The sequence below is a fragment of the Hippoglossus stenolepis genome, chromosome 2 (assembly GCF_022539355.2).
Source record: "Hippoglossus stenolepis isolate QCI-W04-F060 chromosome 2, HSTE1.2, whole genome shotgun sequence".
NCBI lineage: Eukaryota > Metazoa > Chordata > Actinopteri > Pleuronectiformes > Pleuronectidae > Hippoglossus > Hippoglossus stenolepis.
This window is the reverse complement of record NC_061484.1, coordinates 31,388,488-31,405,987: the sequence shown is the minus strand read 5'-3', so window position 1 is coordinate 31,405,987 and position 17,500 is coordinate 31,388,488. Positions and strand designations below refer to the sequence as shown.

Here is a 17,500-nt window from a genome sequence, read left to right as displayed (position 1 = left end):
TCCACAAATACTACTGATACTACTGATACTACTGATACTATCCACAAATACTACTGATACTACTGATACTACTGATACTACCCACAGATACGTTACTTTAACTAACGGTTAACTAGTCACTTTAGCGGTGACTCACCCGTACGGTGGGTTGGTGACGATGGCTCGGGGGTTGACGAGGTCGGAATCGAACAGGACTCGTCTCTGGCTGCCGTCCAGCTGTGACACCTCCACCGTGTCTCTCATGGAGTCCGTCCAGAAGAGGAGGCGGGACACGTGGTCGACGGCCACGCCCTCAGGACTCTGCAGCTCTGAGGACAAACTTTATTTATAAACTGAAACGAGACAAATGAACAACCAGAGACAGACTGTCTTACCTGCGGTGACCACTGGGGTGACGTCTCCGCCGCTCAGACTGGCCCGGCTGATTGCCGGCCCCGTGATGTCTGTCCAATAAACCATCTTGTCCACACAGTCGTAGGCGATGGCGATCACCACCCGGTCCTGAGACAGAAAACAATGTCACATGTCTCAACGTGTCTCAACGTGTCTCAACGTGTCTCAGCTTGTCTTAATGTGTCTCAACGTGTCTCAACGTGTCTCAACATGTCTCAATGTGTCTCAACTTGTCTTAACGTGTCTCAACGTGTCTCAGCTTGTCTTAATGTGTCTCAACGTGTCCCAATGTGTCTCCATGTTTAAAAGTTTACATGTTTAGAAGAGTCTTACAGGGACGTGCAGCAGAGGTTTGGCGTCCTCTCTCTTCATGTTGTATCCGTCCAGAGGAAGAAGTTCGATTCTCCCGCTCTGAGCGAACAGCAGGTGTGTCCCCGGAGCGACGGGCTGTACGTCAGGCCGCGGCGTCGGACCCAGAGGGGGAGGAGTCACTGCGTGGTTAATACCTGTGAAGACGTTTGTTTAGTTAACCTGTTTAGTTCATTCAGACATTGGAACATGAAGTGTTTGACTCACACAGAGGAGCGTTGCTGGCTCCGGTCCGGGTGTTGGGGATCTCCTGACCCGTGGCGTCCACACACCAACACTGTCTGATGCTGGCGTGACATTGCGACGGCTCGAAGGCTCCGTGCTCATCACACTGTGCCACGTACTGACCGACGGCCGGTCGAGGACGGAAGAAGGAGAAGAAGCTGGAGGAGGAGGCGGCGGCCTGAGCGCTTTCTCTCTGATGCTCGCACTGCGTCTTCTCTCGCTCTGGACAAACACAATAACAGTCCGAGTGAGACATCACAGAAACAACGTCAACAATGTGAAGATCTTTGATACAAGGTTGAGCTTTCATCATGTTGAGTTTGAATTATAAGAAGTTAACCACTCGTTTACCACTCGTTAACCACTCGTTAACCACTCAGGTAACAACTCGTTAACCACTCAGGTAACAACTCGTTTACCACTCAGGTAACAACTCGTTTACCACTCAGGTAACAACTGCCACTCCCGCTAACCATCAGGTAACAACTCATTTACCACTCGTTAACCACTCAGGTAACAACTCGTTTACCACTCGTTTACCATTCGTTAACCACTCAGGTAACAACTCGTTTACCACTCGTTTACCACTCAGGTAACAACTCGTTTACCACTCCACCACTCAGGTAACAACTCGTTTACCACTCAGGTAACAACTCTTTAACCACTCGCTTACCACTCAGGTAACAACTCGTTACCACTCAGGTAACAACTCGTTTACCACTCATTTACCACTCGTTAACCACTCAGGTAACAACTCGTTTACCACTTGCTAACCACTCGTTAACCACTCAGGTAACAACTCGTTTACCACTCAGGTAACAACTCGTTTACCACTCAGGTAACAACTCGTTTACCACTCGTTTACCAATCAGGTAACAACTCGTTTACCAATCAGGTAACAACTCGTTTACCAATCAGGTAACAACTCGTTTACCACTCAGGTAACAACTCGTTTACCAATCAGGTAACAACTCGTTTACCACTCAGGTAACAACTCGTTTACCAATCAGGTAACAACTCGTTTACCACTCAGGTAACAACTCGTTTACCACTCAGGTAACAACTCGTTTACCACTCAGGTAACAACTCGTTAACCACTCGTTTACCACTCAGGTAACAACTCGTTTACCACTCAGGTAACAACTCGTTTACCACTCAGGTAACAACTCGCTACCACTCAGGTAACAACTCGTTTACCACTCAGGTAACAACTCGTTTACCACTCAGGTAACAACTCGTTTACCACTCAGGTAACAACTCGTTAACCACTCGTTTACCACTCAGGTAACAACTCGTTTACCACTCAGGTAACAACTCGTTTACCACTCAGGTAACAACTCGTTTACCACCAGGTAACAACTCGTTTACCACTCGTTTACCACTCAGGTAACAACTCGTTTACCACTCAGGTAACAACTCGTTTACCACTCGTTTACCAATCAGGTAACAACTCGTTTACCACTCAGGTAACAACTCGTTTACCACTCGTTTACCACTCAGGTAACAACTCGTTAACCACTCGTTTACCACTCAGGTAACAACTCGTTTACCACTCAGGTAACAACTCGTTTACCACTCGTTAACCACTCAGGTAACAACTCGTCAACCACTCGTTAACCACTCAGGTAACAACTCGTTTACCACTCAGGTAACAACTCGTTTACCACTCGTTAACCACTCAGGTAACAACTCGTTTACCACTCAGGTAACAACTCGTTTACCACTCAGGTAACAACTCGATTACCACTCGTTTACCACTCAGGTAACAACTCGTTTACCACTCAGGTAACAACTCGTTTACCACTCAGGTAACAACTCGTTTACCACTCAGGTAACCACTCGTCTACCACTCAGGTAACAACTCGTTAACCACTCAGGTAACAACTCGCTTACCACTCAGGTAACAACTCGTTTACCACTCAGGTAACAACTCATCACGCTTACCACTCAGGTAACAACTCGTTAACCACTCAGGTAACAACTCGCCTCAGGTAACAACTCGTTTACCACTCAGGTAACAACTCGTTTACCACTCAGGTAACAACTCGTTTACCACTCAGGTAACAACTCGTTTACCACTCAGGTAACAACTCGTTTACCACTCAGGTAACAACTCGATTACCACTCGTTTACCACTCAGGTAACAACTCGTTAACCACTCAGGTAACAACTCGTTTACCACTCAGGTAACAACTCGTTAATTAGGTAACAACTCGTTAACCACTCAGGTAACAACTCGTTTACCACTCAGGTAACAACTCGTTTACCACTCAGGTAACAACTCGTTTACCACTCAGGTAACAACTCGTTTACCACTCAGGTAACAACTCGATTACTTGTTTGTGCTTCAGCTGGTTTGATTGTTAGTGACATTTCACTATTTTTCTTAACCCACTATTTTTAAATGAAATCCTTATAATCGATTTTTTCTGTGTATTTATTTATTTCATTTGTTGTTTTTTCTCTTTTTAAGAACTGAGCTGAAACTATTATATATGATAATATATCTATTTTATATTATATTATATAATAATTGGATTTGATGTATTTTCTTATTTTATAATAAAGTGAATCTTTGGGTTTTGGACTGATGGTCGAACTAAACATTTGAAGAATCAACTTTTTTCAGGATTTAATCGACCAGTAAAGAAAATAATTAATGAATAATCAGTAGCTGTTAATATCTATATGCTGGATTTTGATCATGTGTAATTCTCCATTTTATCTCCAACATTGACAGGTTGAATATGTTTTCAGACTGGAGGACGTGGCAGCTGCAGATGAACGTGGAGAGAACCAAGGTCTGCGGTGACGTCTGGAGGAGCCTCGGCTCTCGGCTCTTATCCTCCAAGGACAAACCACAATCAGCCAGACGACCCCTGTGAGACGGAGCCAGGTTCAAGGAAGCGGAGCAGCTTGTGTAAGAGACGCTGGGACAAGTTTTGACAGGGGACACTAAATTATGACCTTCAGGAGCCGGGACGATGAAAATATGACAAAAGTGTGGTGTGGTGCAGTGGAGCTGTAATTAGCTCCAGTTCTATCTAATCTGACACCTGGAATCACTGACGGACTCAAACCGCCGACACACAACGACAACAACAACAAAAGAGGAGGAAAAAAACTGAGAATCAAAATATGACGAATCAGATCGGCAGGAAAAAACCTCGGTGAAAAATAAGTGCATCAGTTTTGACAAAGTAAATGTTAAAATAGATCAGCAGCAAAAATAAACAGAAATATCCATTAATTTTTCTCTGGAGGAGAAAATCTCCATATTTTAAGATTTCAGAAAGAAAAGAAGAAAATGTAAAATGTGACGAGCTGTAAACCTAAAAAATAATGAGGTTTAACTCTATTCAGCATTTAGCTTCATTAGAGCTAATCCCATCATTCTACTGCAGCCACAGTGAAGAACGAGGGGGGGAAGTTCTCGCTCGCAGCTCAAAGACAAACACTGCGATTATCATAACTCCTACTTTTGGTTTTGGAAAAACACCAGACGCCATAATAACCTTCCTCCGTCACGACACTGTCTCAAACTACATTTACTCTTCTTCAACTTTGACTCAGTGACAGAAGACTTTAGAAAGAATTTAAAGAACAGCACAGATCAACAGTTAACCAGGAAGTGACAAATGAACTGCAAGCTACAGATAAAATACTGATTTAAAAAAAGCATAAAACTAAATATAAAATACTATGAAAGTCTGAGAATAAAAACATTTGCTCTGCTCAGTTTCAACTGTTTTTCAGACGAGGTCAAACTTTTCAATTCAGATGCATTTGTACGGGGGGGATTAGACTTTTTTAATAAACTCCTCACTTATTAACAAACCAATAACAAATATGTAAATTTGTTCATGATTATTTTTTCTTTGAGTGTTTGAACAAAGAATCATTTCAGAACATAATGATGAGTGTCTTTGTTCTACAGATCAAAGAGTTAACAAGGACTGAAACGTGCACGTTACTGAATCAGAAACTGTGCACGGAGAATTGGCCCCTCTGTGTGAAGTGTGGCCCCTGACGTAGGAACATCTGACTTCATGTGACTTACCTGAAAACTGTTCAGATTCAACGTTATGTTTGATTTACACTCGAAGACGTTAACGAGGACGTCGAGGACATCGGGTCAAATTGTCCCAAACTTCTCTAAAAAAGGAAAATGAAGGTCCCTGCTCTGATGTTAAATGGACGAGTGAACATGGAGAAGATCAGAGATCATGAGCAGCTCGTCATCATCGTCTGAATGTGTGTGAACGGGAGTGAAGATAAATCAGTTCATCATCAAAGCCTTTGATAAAACATAAAGTTTGACTGTTTGTCACTTTACTAAGATGATGTTGTTTACATCATTTTATTTTTAAAAGTTTTAATAATAATAATAATACATTTTATTTATAGAGTGCTTTTCAAAATACTCAAAGACACTTTACAAACGTTAGGGTAACGTAGCCGTGGAAGTGGAGACCATGTTGACATATGAGGACCAAGCCCCGAACCCTGGGGGACGCCGTGGGACAGCAGCGGTGGAGGAGGTGCAGATGAACTGTTGTCAGTTTGTAAGATAGGATTTCAGCCAGGAGAGAGCAGAGAGAGGTGGGAAAGGGAAAACTGTTTCATCAGTGTTAGATTGATGATTGATTGTTGATGGTGTGAAGTGAGTCTTCAGGTTTTGTCTTCAGGGATCAGGAGTCACAGTGAACTTGTGGTTTCTGACCCTGAGATTTGTTGAGACTCTGTTGTTCCGTCTCAACCTTCAGCTGGGACACAGCTTCCACTCGTCCCTGAGACGTCTGTAAACCTCCAGTCTGTTCACACACTGTTTGACTTCACTAAACTTTAGTTTAACGGTTTGTTTCCTACCTGCGGATGTGGGCCTGCATTGGTATCCATCACCATGGAAACCAGGGCGGCACTGGCAGGTGTAGGAGCCCGGCGTGTTGGAGCACAAGGCGTCACCGTGGCAACGATCCAGCCGACAATCGTCCACGTCTGAGCAGAAACAAAGACACGGAGATGAAGACAAGGCCGAGGTCTGCAGACGATAATACGCAGCGTCTGAGAAACTCACCTTGACACGAGCGGCCGTCGCCCTCGAAGCCCGGGAGACACGAGCACACGTACGACGAACCTCCGGTGTAGCTGCACAGAGCTCGGTCAGAAACATCGCAGTCATGACTTCCTGTCTGACAATGATCCACCGGACGATTCTCCTCTGCAAGACCAACCAGAAAATATATGTTTTATTATTATTATTATTATTATTATTATTATTATTATTATATAAAACTACATCTGCTGTAACAGAAAGAATATCTGACTGTATAAAGACAATAAAACACAAAAAGACTCATGAGCTTCACAGATGTTTTCATATGAGTCACAGTTACGTAACAAAACCTCCATTGTTTATGTCTCTTGGCGTCTTTAAGAACATCTGTGTGTTCAACAAGGGACTCAAACAACACACAGGAAGTACACACTCCACCCACACACATGTTTAAACGCACCGATGCAGGTCTTTCCATCGCTGGCGAACATGAATCCGGTCAAACACTCACAGCGGAAGGTTCCGGGCTGGTTACTGCAGACGGAGCTGGACCCACAGATCCAGGACGTCTCCCTGCACTCGTCAATATCTGCCAATAAAACGACAACATTTACAGACCTGATGTGAGGGGGTCAGGGGTTACGCTGTAACGTGCGGTTGTGTTACCGTGGCAGTAGCGTCCGTCTCCAGTGAAGCCGGCAGCACATTCACAAGTGAACCGGAGGCCTTCGCCCGGTCTGCACACAGCGTTGATGTCGCAGCCGTGTCGGCCGGTGAAACATGGATTCTGCTCCGGAAGACTGCCTGTGAGAAAAAAGACAAAATAACAAGAGTATTCAGTGATGTTTCCTGTTACTGATGTTCATTAATAAATGATAATCGGATTAATGAACATGATGGATGGATTAGCAGCAGCTCCAGTTCATCGCTTCAGCACCTGTGGCTCCGTGTTCCCATCATGCAGCAGCTGGATGTTTGAAGTTTCCTCTTCGCAGGAAACACGACCCAGATGTTCCACGTTTAAATCTCAGACTCCGGCTAAGTCGGGTTTGTTTGTGGAACTCTGAAGCCGAAGCATCTCATTACATTTCATTTATCTGACGCTTTTATCCGAAGCAGCTTACAAAGAGTGCATTCAACCTCGAGGGTACAAACCCACCGGCACTTTTACCCTTAACCCCTAATGTAGTTAAAGAACCATCTGATGTCCCCTCCTGTGGACTGGAGGTTGGTATCTCCCTGACCTTTACCCCCTGCCAACGCTCTCACAGCCGCTGCAGCTCGCAGCTGAGGAAATAAAGCTGCTACCAACAGATCACTGTTGATGTTTCTTTGAAGGAGGCTCGTCTCAGCACATTCCTCCGAGGAGCAACAAACCACGACCAGGAGACACGTCAACCTGACAACCTGCAGCTGGACCTGTGAACATCTTCACGTCTTAATGGCTGTAAAACCTCTGGAAGAAAGTTTCAGGACAAATCTAAAAAGTGTGGAAGCCCATTTCTGCTGAGGTCATTTATTCAGGCTGTAACAAAGTTATATTTTCATCATCAATTAATCGTTAATTATTTCGTTTAGTTGATGAAATGTCAGTTTAATGTGACATGACACAGAAAATCTGAAAATCTTTGTTTCAGAGAATGTTTTCTAATATTTCTTTAATTGACTAAATTGACATCAAGACTCTAAAAGTTTTTTCATGATGCTTCCGGCCTCCTGCCGCTCTACCCAGGCCCCGCCCCTCACCCAGGCTCCGCCCCTCGCCTGCTGTGAATGAGTCTGACCCGGACAATCTCCTGCTGCTGCTTCACAGGAGAAACACTAACTACACAACATGTCAGGACATCTTCAGAGACTTGATTTCATGAGAGTTTATAAATAAATGTCCCCTTTCTTTGCTCATATTTCCTCTGCGGGTACGAGATGTTTAAACTCACTGTGGACGGAGCCGATCTTGTTGCTCATGGCGTAGCGGGTCAGATTGTTGTCGGCATCAAACATCACGAAGATCTGGTCAACGCTGAGCTGCTGGGTGGAAGGTGCCGCCCTGGTTCCCTCGTTGTGAGGGCAGCTCTGGAAGGTGATGGTCTGACGCCACTGGTAGCTTCTAGTCTGGACAGTGCCGTCAGGGGACGTAATGGCGTAGTCGCGGTTTGAGGAGGAAGTGATCACTGGTTGTAGCAGAAGAGAAAACAATGAATACAGATTTACGTTGCGATACTGATTTAGTTTTAGGTACCGGTCCTTACAGTTTCTGTCGTACTGGTAGATCTCTTGGTACGGGTTGATCTGAACAGAGGATCCCAGCGGGATGGGGGGTAGACGTCCCTCCAGCTCTGTGCTCACCACCAGGTGGTCGTGTGCGTCGATGCCTTTAAACTGCTGCTTGATGTTCAAACGCTCGTTTCCAGGCTGGAAGATCACCTCAGCCTGTCGGGAAAAAACGCCACCTACAGGGGAACAAGGCCAAGGGCATTAAGGTTCATGGCCACCAACACATATTAACACATGAACTGAGCATAGCCTTTACATTTACTCTCTTTCTGAGAAGACACTCAACCCAGACTGTGTTAAAACAACGTCTCCTCACCAATTAGACTGAAGCCATTGTGGTAGCCAGGCTGCTCCAGGGCGAAGGCCCAGCCGATGACTCCTCCCAGGGAGGACAGCGGTTGCAGGGAGGGCCCCATGCTTGTGGGGATGTTGCTGATGGCCACGTAGGCCCGTCCGTCATTGGCCACCACGTATGAGTGCAAGTCGTTGTTACTGAACTCCACAGGTGAAGGCGAGTTCCCAACAAACACTCGACCATTGACCTTTCCATTCATTCTCTGCGGTTTACCTGGGAAACAACACAGATTTCAAACGAAGGACAGAAGTTGTCCCACAGCGATCAGACCTTTTTCCCGTGACATTTTGACTGTCAACACAAAATAGTTGTACTGACTCATAAGGTCAAATACCACCAGGTTCTAGTGCGTTCGTTGCATGAAACAAGGAATTTGATTGAATCATGTTGGGCCAAAATGTTCACAAGAATTTTAAACATCGATTTATCGAGAAAATAAAGGTCATATTAATCAATCATGAAAATAATCTTCAATTCAAGTCTTGAGCACCATCCCACATCGTTACGTCTTTGCACAGACAATTCTCACCTTCTGCGACGCAGTCCTTCCCGTTACCGTAGAAACCCGGCCTGCAGTGGCAGCAGTACCCGTTACTGTAATCCCGACAATCCGCAAAACTAGAGCATCTGTGCCTGTTGTGAGCACAGGTCTCCAGATTGTAGGCAAATACTGAGAAAAGAACCAAAGAGTGTATCAGTCAAACATTTAACTAGACGTAAACCTTAAGAAATTAAATCTAAATCTTCAAGCACAAAAGTTTTGAACCCCAATAATTTACCATCTACATCCAGATCTTCGTCCTCATCCACCACAACAATCTGGGGGTGTTGGGGCTGGGAATGGGGGGGCCCTGGTTGGACTGGTTCAGGACTGATGTATCGTGGTTGGACTGGTTCAGGATGGTCTGGGTAACGTGGATGAACCCTTTCAGGACTGTTGTATGTGACAGTCTCGGATTCTGGAAATTCCTCTTCATTATCTGGTTTGACAAACCCTGGTGTGACGGTCTCTGTGTAACCAGTTTGATACGCAGCGGTACTATCGGTGTGGAACTCCTCCTTTTCTTCTGTTGCTGCTTCAGTGGACATCGTCGTCTGGGTTGTGTAGGTTGAAAAGTCCTCCTCCTGTTGCTCATCGGGTTGTCTTGGCAACACCGTCACAGGAGGTTCAGTTGTCCCTTTCTCCTCAGGAAGACCAGTGACCATTCCTGGTATGATGGTGACAAAGAACCGCGAAGGACCAATCTCATACACCCAAACTCCTTTGCGTCCTGAGTTTGTCTTTCTGATTGGATATAGGACGGGAATGAAAAACAGCTTTTTAGATAGTGGACAGTTCATTTCATCGATGTTCTTTTCAGTGATAAGTAAACCAACAAGGTTCTCTCTCACTAATCTAAGACCTTGATACAAAGACTACATTTGGCAAGACATGGGTCCTTTGTCAAGTCTCTTTCAGAGACATAACAAACCAGTTTCTGGTTGTTTGTTCAAATTTTGTCCAGTGAAGACAGATCTTTTCAAGTCTGAGAGACTTCAAGACATTTTCATCCAAGAATTTGTGATAGTGCCACTTTTGGAAATACTGTTTATTGTTTATTACAGTAAAAAGTATCTTCTTCAAAGTATAATTTGATATAAACATTCACGCTTGTCCTGGGCACTGAGGCTGAAGTATTTGTTTTGTTAGCACTCTGTTAGCCACTATAACATTGACGTGGATTACTTGTCTGACATCTTATATTTTCAAACAGCAGATTCATACTCAGTAAGTTCCCTGATGGAGGCCTCTTCATCTGTCGTGGTTTGGTAGTACGTCCCCTGGTTGTTCTGGAACCAGCCCTGCACCATGCCTTCATTGAAGCCGGCCTCGAGGAGCTTATTCTCACCCCCAACAGACGTGGAGAGGAACTGCAGGCCGTCTGTCGGATATAAGAGGATGGCATAGGAGGAGGACTTCGTGGAGGCCACAACCAGCTGGAACGTGTTCCTCTGAAAGATCAAATGAAAAATTGTTGAGCAGCCGTTCTCAGTTTTGCTTCTAGGGCCACAAAGTTCTTCTGATTTTCTAATCTGGTTGGTACTTTGAGGAGAGCCCTTTAATTTCCAAACCATCTTGTCTGAGCTGATGAGCAGAGAGTTTCTGATCTTTAGGGGAAGATGGTCATTTTATGGAGGAAGCTGTCTCATACACTGCTACAAAACAGAAACAAGACGGAACATCAACATTAGTTTTCTCTGTCAGGTGTTTAGGCTCCGCCTCAGAGAAAGTGTAAGGAGTTCAGACGTCAGGAGGGAGCTCAGAGTAGAACCACAGCTCCTTTATGTTGAAAAGGTAAAGTTGAGGAGGTTCAGGCATCAAGCCAGGAGGCCCGGGCACGGCCATCCGGGAGGAGGTGCAGAACTAGCTGGAGGGTCTACAGGTTCCATCTGGCCTGGGAAAGCATCACCAAGGAGACCCTAACCCTTCGGGTCTTTAACCCCCAGACACACCACCACCAGTTCCTCAGGCCATGATTCAGCCGTCTACTTACACCTCATGGACAAGCGACACTCTTCTGAGGAGGGTAATGTTGGTATTTTGTCCAGAGAAGACAGATGGTTTGAAAGAGGAGTGAAAGAAGGTGGTTTAAGATCCTGTCCTCAGTTCTCTGCCCAGCGCCCAACTCCAGTGACCCTGAAGGCAACAGCAGGATGGGTCTGCAACTAACAGATTGTTATGTCCCAAAACTGGTTCTGTTCCATGTTGTCCAGCCAACCAGGAGCTCGGACTTCCCTCGTTTGCCCTCGTTACCTGGCACCGACTGACTGCTCTTTAAAAAGCCTGCGAAGCTTCGAGCTCATCTCTCTGTGCAGCCAGGATCAGCAGCATTACTATCAGCCACCACTCGGGCTTTTTGATAACTTGAATTTACAATAAACTTGTTTTGGCAAAACTTAGTTGTTGTTTGACTCCTGTATGTTGCTTCCCTTGAGCCGGGTTGTAACACAGGTCAACAGCCATTCACACCTGGACTCAGAGGAACTCAACGACCCACAACCGGTGGGGGGTTTAACGACTTGCCTGATTAACATAACACAGGTACAGACCCACAGAGTTGAAAAACCTGAAACCTCCCATTAGTCAGAACTGAAGAAGCCTCTTTAAGGAAACGTCTTCATGAAACACAAGCGTGTCCAGTTGCCTACGTTCACTTGACTGAGAGTCTTCACCGACATGTACATTCAGGAATCACTTTATACAAAGGTGAAGGTTGACTGTAAAACCTGAGCTATAAATCAAACCATCCTAAAAAAACACAACATGGCTGACCTTAGCGTCCAATCCGTCTCCTCGACCGGAAGTCCCCCGAGCAGCCATGTCCACCCAGGTGACGACGAGGACGTTGAGGGGCTCGACTCCTTCTTCTCTGGGGAAAGCTTGTTTGATGTGCTCAGCGGCTCGACTCAGTACCTCCGGGCTTCTGTCCTGCCGGTAGAAGACTGTCCCTTGTCCGTCACTGTTGTCCAGGTCTCCCAGCAGAGCGGCAATCATTGGAAAACTGGCGGGCATCTTCCCCAGGTACACGCTCTCAGCTGGAGGGGCGACGAGCGACACAAATCCATTGGTGTTAATCTGGAACAGAAGGAAGTTAACTAATTAATGTCTGAAAAATAGGAAAATTGATTTTAATTTAAATGTAATCTCATTTTTATTAGTAAAACCTTCCATACTTTTATCATTATGAAGTAGTAATAACTATGACTTAGCGTCTCATGATCCAAACTTAGTTCATCATTATGATGAAGATACTTGTTGCTTTGCCTGTTTAGTAAGTTAGTATCTTCACCTTGTGTCGTACGTTACCGTGACGTCAGTTTGACATCTTGTCCACCGGGGGGGTGGAGCCCGGGGGGTGCGGGGGGGTGGAGCCCGACTGAGGGCTTAAAGACACGCCCACCTACACCTGCCACCTGCACCCATTGGACTGGTAGCTGTCAATCACACTGTGGTATCCACCCCCAACACATCCGGTGCTTTATGGTCTGTTTGACTCTAAATGATCATAATTCACTAAATGAACATCAGCTGTTTGAAGAAGACTTGAAACTAGAGACTGAGACAGAAACTCCTGAATGTTTCCTGACGTTATAAAGTGAGAAGTCACTTTCTAGAGACTTCTATAGAAACCACCAGAGGAGTCGCAGTGCACGTGCATCTCTATATATTAGAGACTTTTTCCCTTTCCCCCATCGGATTAATTAACTTTGAGGCAAAATAGTCGATAAAGATATTCTGAATTATGTGATGATGAGTTTTAATCAATGAATATTATTGAAAAATATTAATACATCAGGAAAAGTAGCAGAAATAAAGTTCTGCAGGTTGAGAGGATTATTGACCTTCTGGGAAAATGTCGGCCATGACCATGAAGGAATAACGACAGGAAGAAGAGGAGAAGGAGGATGAGGAGATGGACTGAAGGTCAGCTGGTGTTTTACACAGCACACAGAGGATCTCCAGTTCAAGCTGCCGTCAGAGTTCAGGACTCTGCGAGCGCTCGACCTCCTCTGACGCTCTGCTCGCTCCGTCAGCCCACAGGAATTCTGCACAATGACTTCCCATTCACTCCAAGAAAAGGATTTCTTTAACCTCATTAACTCAAATCCGCCTTAAACTGAAGCCGAGCGAACGCAGCTCAGTGACTGAGCCTGAATATTATCGACTGTGACCATGAAGCCGAACTCAATGTTTCCTCTTTGTCCAGAAGATTCAGACAAAACAGCCTCAGTTTATGTCTCAGACGATCAAACTGGGAAAATTTGGATTTAAAATCCAATTTAATGAAAAATAAACATATAACATGAAATAAAAACATGAGAATCTGACCACATGTTTACAACCAAAAGCAAGTTGCACACTTTGACGTCAGAAACATTTGAACATGTTCCTCCCCAAACGCCCTGAAGACTCAAATCTGAAGGAACGACCCGCCTCTCTACAAGGAGGGGGTAATCTGTACGAGCAGGGGTCAAAGGTCAAACAGCGTCTGACAACAGATGAGAGAAGTCTCTGGGTGAGTTGAGACAGTTTGAAATCAAAGCCACAGACACATCACTGTCATGGACGTCTTTCACAACAGTTACGGATGTAAGTGGTGATACAGGGAGAAACCCAGTGGCCAGAGAACACTGTGTCAATAGAAGTCAGCACACTGGTACGTTGTCAGAAACTTTGCCCGTGAACAACCTCGACAGCCCACAGGCCACAGGCCACAGGCCACAGGCCACAGCCCACAGGCCAATGGAGATGTGAGCGAGCAGTAAAAGAATACAGAAACCAAAAGATCCGCTACGGGTCCTCATGACCTGCAGATCCTCCTCAGTCCGGCTCAACTACTGATGGGCAGACAAATCTGGACGACTTTGCCCAATCTGGCTAAAAACCTGCGCATCAGAGTTAAGGACGCTGTGGAGAAACGTAAACAGGCCTCCCATTAAAAGCAGCTCAGACTTCTGCAGCCAGGAGGCGCTGTTCTCAGCAGCAGGGACAAAAGGTCGAGGTGGCTGGTGAGATCACGCCCGAAAGGTCAGACCTCATCGAATAGAGCGAGGAGCATGTAGAGGCGAGTCGCCATTTCTAAACACTTCAGGTTGCAGGGTCCCCAGCCCAAACCGCCACAAACACCAAAACAAATACACCTAGCGACCGTTACCGCGGTGATACGGGGTGAAAACCAGGGTACGATGGATATACGTGTGAAGGGGGTTGAGAGAACTGTTTGCTCTTCTTCGGTGGTTTAATGGCAGTGACTGCAGTGTCAGCGCCACCTGCTGATTTGTGTTTAGAGACAAACGTTGATTTTCATGAAGTTTGACTCCTTGATAATTTTTAACGATTTAATGTTATTTTGTATTTGATGAGTTAAAGTGAAAAAGTTTGATAATGTTTGTGGAACCTTCCGATGTTGATCACCCGACTCAACATGTAATAACAACACGCGTGTGTGAAATCATATGTGCGTCCTACTCGTGGAAACATGCCAGGACGCCGCTGACATCACACATGTCTGACCCCTGACATCATCATTATCAGTGTGAGAACGGCGGTGGGAGGGAACACCCTGAGAGCTGCCATCTGGTTCTGGAGGACAGATGTCTCAGGTCTATATGTTCCAGATGTGCTGAACTTCCTGTCAGAGCTCCAGCGAATATACGAGCGGAAGAAGCTTCTGCTGAGGATCTGGAGCCGAGCCCAGGCTTCACGGTGCAGGATGGAGCTGAGCGTAAAGGAGGACTGATAATTACTGAGGAGGAACCAGCCCACAGGATGTCGTTCTGAGGGGAGTTCCTTCATAGACCCACAGCCTCATTACAGCTTCACACTGTGTGAACGTGGAGAAACTCGGAAGCTCTTTATAACACATTCAGAATGATGCAAAATAATAAAGACAGAATAAAATGATTTATTTCATTTTATTTTACTTACACATCTTAGACTCTTTCTATTTTATTCGTTTATTCACTTTCTCGGAAATATTGGTTTAAAGGTCGGATCAGTTTCAGAATTTTTTTTATCTTATTTGTTGAAATTACGATTTCCATCAGTAGTAAAATTTATCAGAAAAAAAAAGAAATAAAGCTGCAGGACTGTAATAAACACGACTAATTATTTCATTCATCGGTGTAACTGTCACTAACGGACCTAAACTTTCATCTCTGATTTTACTAAAACTCCTTCAGCATTTGATTATTTCATCTTTCTTTGTTTAACTTCCTTCATATTTTGGGGATTTACTTCACTTCCTTTGAATCGTGTTTTTCTTTCATTGGTTAATGTTTAAACTCATATTCAGACTCAGACATTCAATGTTTTTTAAGAAACATTGTTTGAGTGTTGGCCTCAATATTTCAAACGAAACTGTCGACAAACAAACGACGGACGAAGACATTTAACCGATCAACTGACGGACCAGCGTCCTGCGGGTTAAACCAACAGAACATGTGAACGCAGCTTTAAAAGATTTATCCTCCAACAACAGAAACAAGTTTGACCCCCCACTGTGTGTGTTGTTATTGTAACTGGAGAGGGGGGGGGGCAAATGGTGAAGTGACAGAGCTGAAGAAAAAAAAACTGTGACAAATCAAAGCGTCAAGAAAAAACAGTGAAAAGTGAAAAAGTTTATCTTGATCATTTTAACTTAGTCAGTTAAAATGATCAAGTTCTACGGTGACAGGAAACATTAAAGTGTGTCAGTGTTCTTCTACTGTAGATGCTCCAATCAGGATTAATAATCACATGGTGTGTGTGTGTGTGTGTGTGTGTGTGTGTGTGTGTGTGTGTGTGTGTGTGTGTGTGTGTGTGTCAGCTGATAAAAGGCTTATATATACTGCATTTTAATTGACTCACATTCCAGCCTCTGTTCACATCTTCAACAGAGAATCAACACCTCTGAACTAACAGCAAACCACACACACACTCACACACACACACTCACACACACACACTCACACACACTCACACACACACACACACACACACACACACACACACACACATTTAATCACAACAATCACCACAAATCAAACAAAGTAGCAGACACACACAGAGACGTCTCCTATTTTGTAAACAGCTGTGAAATGTCCCAATAGAAAAGCTAATCAGCTGCTGTGAACACACACACACACACACGCACACACACACACACACACACACACACACACACACACACACACACACACACACACACACACACACACACACACACACAGACTGATTACCTGAACGTGTTCTGTCTGAAACTGAAGTGAAATCTTTTCAGTTTAAAAAGTGAATCTGTATTTAAATTTAAAGAGATGAAGTTTGATTAGTTGTTGAAAACCAGGAAGTGTTAAAGGTACACATTTGAATGTAGTGAAAGGAGTTGGACCAATCACAGGAAGTAGAGACAGAATTAAACAATAGAAGAAGAAGAAGAAGAAGAAGAAGAAGAGGAAGCAGCTGCAGTCTTCACCTCGGACGATATAATGTTTGAACCACGAGGACGTTCACTTGGTGCATTTGAACTAGTGTGGAGTACTGTAGTACTGTGGAGTACTGTAGTACTTCTGTAGTACTGTGGAGTACTGTAGTACTGTGGAGTACTGTAGTACTTCTGTAGTACTGTGGAGTACTGTGGAGTACTCTGGAGTACTGTGGAGTACTGTAGTACTGTGGAGTACTGTAGTATGTCTGTAGTACTGTGGAGTACTGTGGAGTACTGTAGTACTGTGGAGTAGTGTAGTTCTGCACCTGAAGGTGCTGATGCTGGTAGTAATACCACCATGATGTTACCATGGCAACCAAATGCTTGATTATTTTTCTCCATTCAAACAGAAAGACTACTACCCCCCCAACACGCCCACGTCAGACTCCGTCTACAAACCAATCAGAGTCAAGTATAGGTAGACTCCGCCCACGTAGGTGAGGACGACAGGACGTTTGTCAGACTCGATTCTTTAGATTAAATTACAACGTGAAACCAGAACTAACAGATCAAAGGAAACAACAAACACATGAAAGCTGCTTCACTTCAGTTTAAATTCTTCAAACACTGAAAGTGAAATCATTTCACAGAGAAATGAGTCAAAGAAACTGTGCATCAGTAATGTGTGTGTGTTGTTTTCAATGGAGTCTGTGTCTGTTTGAATTCTGTCATGATGTCATCAAGTTCTTATAACAACAACTTGTCAACAGTGAAAACTACATCTAAAGATAAATGACGTGTTTCTTTACAGCAGCTGATTGGCTGTTTGTGTACCTAACAATCATATATAGCTAGAAATCCCAGTTATCTTTTAAAGATGGT

At 44.5% G+C, this 17,500-nt stretch overlaps 1 protein-coding gene across 1 annotated transcript in view; it reads right to left on the bottom strand.

Moving 5' to 3' along the window:
- LOC118115771 (nidogen-1) overlaps positions 1–17,500 on the bottom strand; it is a 27,801-nt gene that overhangs the window by 9,325 nt on the left and 976 nt on the right. The window contains exons 2-16 of the mRNA XM_035167056.2: positions 11,986–12,288; positions 10,438–10,664; positions 9,452–9,957; positions 9,202–9,342; positions 8,634–8,885; positions 8,293–8,493; positions 7,981–8,214; positions 6,710–6,847; positions 6,504–6,632; positions 6,065–6,208; positions 5,857–5,985; positions 970–1,209; positions 727–899; positions 375–501; positions 137–308 (exon numbers count right to left, since the gene is read on the bottom strand). Coding sequence (XP_035022947.2) covers positions 137–308; positions 375–501; positions 727–899; positions 970–1,209; positions 5,857–5,985; positions 6,065–6,208; positions 6,504–6,632; positions 6,710–6,847; positions 7,981–8,214; positions 8,293–8,493; positions 8,634–8,885; positions 9,202–9,342; positions 9,452–9,957; positions 10,438–10,664; positions 11,986–12,288 — 3,116 coding nt within the window. The remainder of the gene's footprint in view (positions 1–136; positions 309–374; positions 502–726; positions 900–969; positions 1,210–5,856; positions 5,986–6,064; positions 6,209–6,503; positions 6,633–6,709; positions 6,848–7,980; positions 8,215–8,292; positions 8,494–8,633; positions 8,886–9,201; positions 9,343–9,451; positions 9,958–10,437; positions 10,665–11,985; positions 12,289–17,500) is intronic.